This window comes from Poecilia latipinna, unplaced genomic scaffold (assembly GCF_001443285.1).
Source record: "Poecilia latipinna isolate Pla-1442-1.1 unplaced genomic scaffold, P_latipinna-1.0 Scaffold141, whole genome shotgun sequence".
Classification (NCBI taxonomy): Eukaryota; Metazoa; Chordata; class Actinopteri; order Cyprinodontiformes; family Poeciliidae; genus Poecilia; species Poecilia latipinna.
The window spans coordinates 411276-413062 of record NW_015112757.1 but is presented as its reverse complement, the minus strand read 5'-3'; the positions used below and the strand labels follow the sequence as shown (position 1 = coordinate 413062).

The following is a 1787-nucleotide window of genomic DNA, read 5'->3' as shown; positions in this document are numbered from 1 at the left end:
ACCGCCGGCCTTTATGGTGAAAGATGTTGGGAGATTAAAGATAAAAAAAAAAAAAAAAAAAAACAAAAAAAGTGGGCCAATCGTTGCAGGATGCGGCTTCATCAAATGATTTGTTACAACAAATGGTTCACCTAAAATGCCACAGCTCAGAAAATTAAACAACGTGACCTTCACAGGAAGCAAACTAATGCTCTGTTGCGGTTTGCCCACCTCCCTGCAAACCCTTATACCTGCCCACCCCTCTCTACCACCCCCGTGTATTGAACGTAACTATCAGGGTTTGTGTGTCCGCGGCAGCTTGTACCTGAACTGGAGCTACTGGAGGGTTTCTGCTTGGTGTTCTGACGGGACTCCTTCATCCAGGGGAAGATCTGTTTGTTGCGGGTACCGGAGGTTGGGGAGCCGCTCTTGGCTGCGCCGGGCTGGCCGGAGCCATTGCTCGCGTCTTGGCTGACTCCGCCGGGGGACTGCGAGGGGGGAGGCGGTGGGCCTGACACCGGCACCGGCGCTTGATGATTGCTTTCGGGGAGAACCTTGGCCTGCGCCGCCTGAATGGCCCTGTCGCAGCCCTCCGCCACCATCTCCCCTGGCTTCTGCAGAGCAACAGAGCCGCCGCCGGGAGACTGCAGGGAGCAGGCGGGTCGATGGTACTCGCTTTCCACATGAGAGGCCCTGGGATATTGGACCTGATTGGCATCATAACCGAAGCCATTTGCGCTTTGATACGGGTAGCCACTGTAAATTGCGGAGCTGTCGTAGTAGGTCGCCTTTTGCATCTCGCCGTTTCCCAATATTTATTTCAGAAACTGACAGGGTCTTGACACCCTCGTAGAATAACATTGGCACCCCGTGGTCACGTGACGCCTCTCCGCCAATGGCCTCCTCGGGTGAACCTAGGGTTACAAGAAGCACTGTGAGGAGGAGAAATGGTGGCGATCCATCTTACTTTTCAATACAGACCTGACACTGGAGACTGTGGAGGCAAGATAGGGCCAACAGTTCTGTGGACTATTACCGTTTACCTTATGGCTTACACAAAAGCGCACACTAACCTTGCATTACCATCTGTGCCAAACAGCATAACACGTTTTCCAAAGCATTCAAATCATTTTAAAAAAAGCCTAACAAGAATCAGGGTGACAGTTTAAAACTCTGAGCCGAGAGGGATAAAGGGAATATAGTTACAGTAGATTTTATGGGGGAAAGTGCCTGCTGTGGAAACGGCTTGTTAGCGGGCTGCCACACAGGAAAATAATGTTTCTGTTACAATATTATTCTACCAACCGGGCTGTCAACAGCATATCTAATTTCCTGTGTAAGCAGGTAAAAGACATTCAGTTTTTTTTCTTCTATTTTTTATAAAATTATTTTTCCCAGCTAGAAAAAAAATCATTCTGGAACAGTCAGAGAAAATTCGGATATATATATATTTCTATTTTTTTTTATTTTTTTTGTATTGCTTGTTGCAAGATAAATGAAAATGGGGGCCTTAGGAAAACCTGAAAAACCAGACGGGCATCTCTGCGCTCCTGTGACCACGGTGGAAACTTTTTTTTTTTCTCCCTCTTAGGGCCCATAATAATTTCCTGCCGGCTCCGTCTTTTTGATATACGAGTGGCCGGGAGCGCCGGGCCCGGTCAAAGGAGAAGTCCGATTGTAAAGCGGAGAAGAAACCCAGGGAAGACACATCTACAGCCTGCTGCTGTAAGAGCGGATCCAGTAATAACAGGAATAACAGACTGTTTATCCATAATAGAGCTAGTTTTCCAGTGGTATTGTTTTATAGA

General features: G+C 47.8%; 1 protein-coding gene across 2 annotated transcripts in view; it reads right to left on the bottom strand.

Annotated features, from left to right (window-relative positions):
* Positions 1-1787, bottom strand: part of hoxa3a (homeobox A3a) — a 25736-nt gene extending 23949 nt beyond the window's left edge. The window contains exon 1 of one of the 2 annotated variants that reach the window (XR_001424542.1): positions 305-799. Coding sequence is in view for 1 of the 2 variants with exons in the window: in XM_015028999.1 (XP_014884485.1) it covers positions 305-776 (472 nt within the window). In the remaining variant the exon portion in view is untranslated. Of the gene's footprint in view, positions 1-304 lie in introns of both variants that reach the window. The other variant, XM_015028999.1, reaches the window with a different exon arrangement.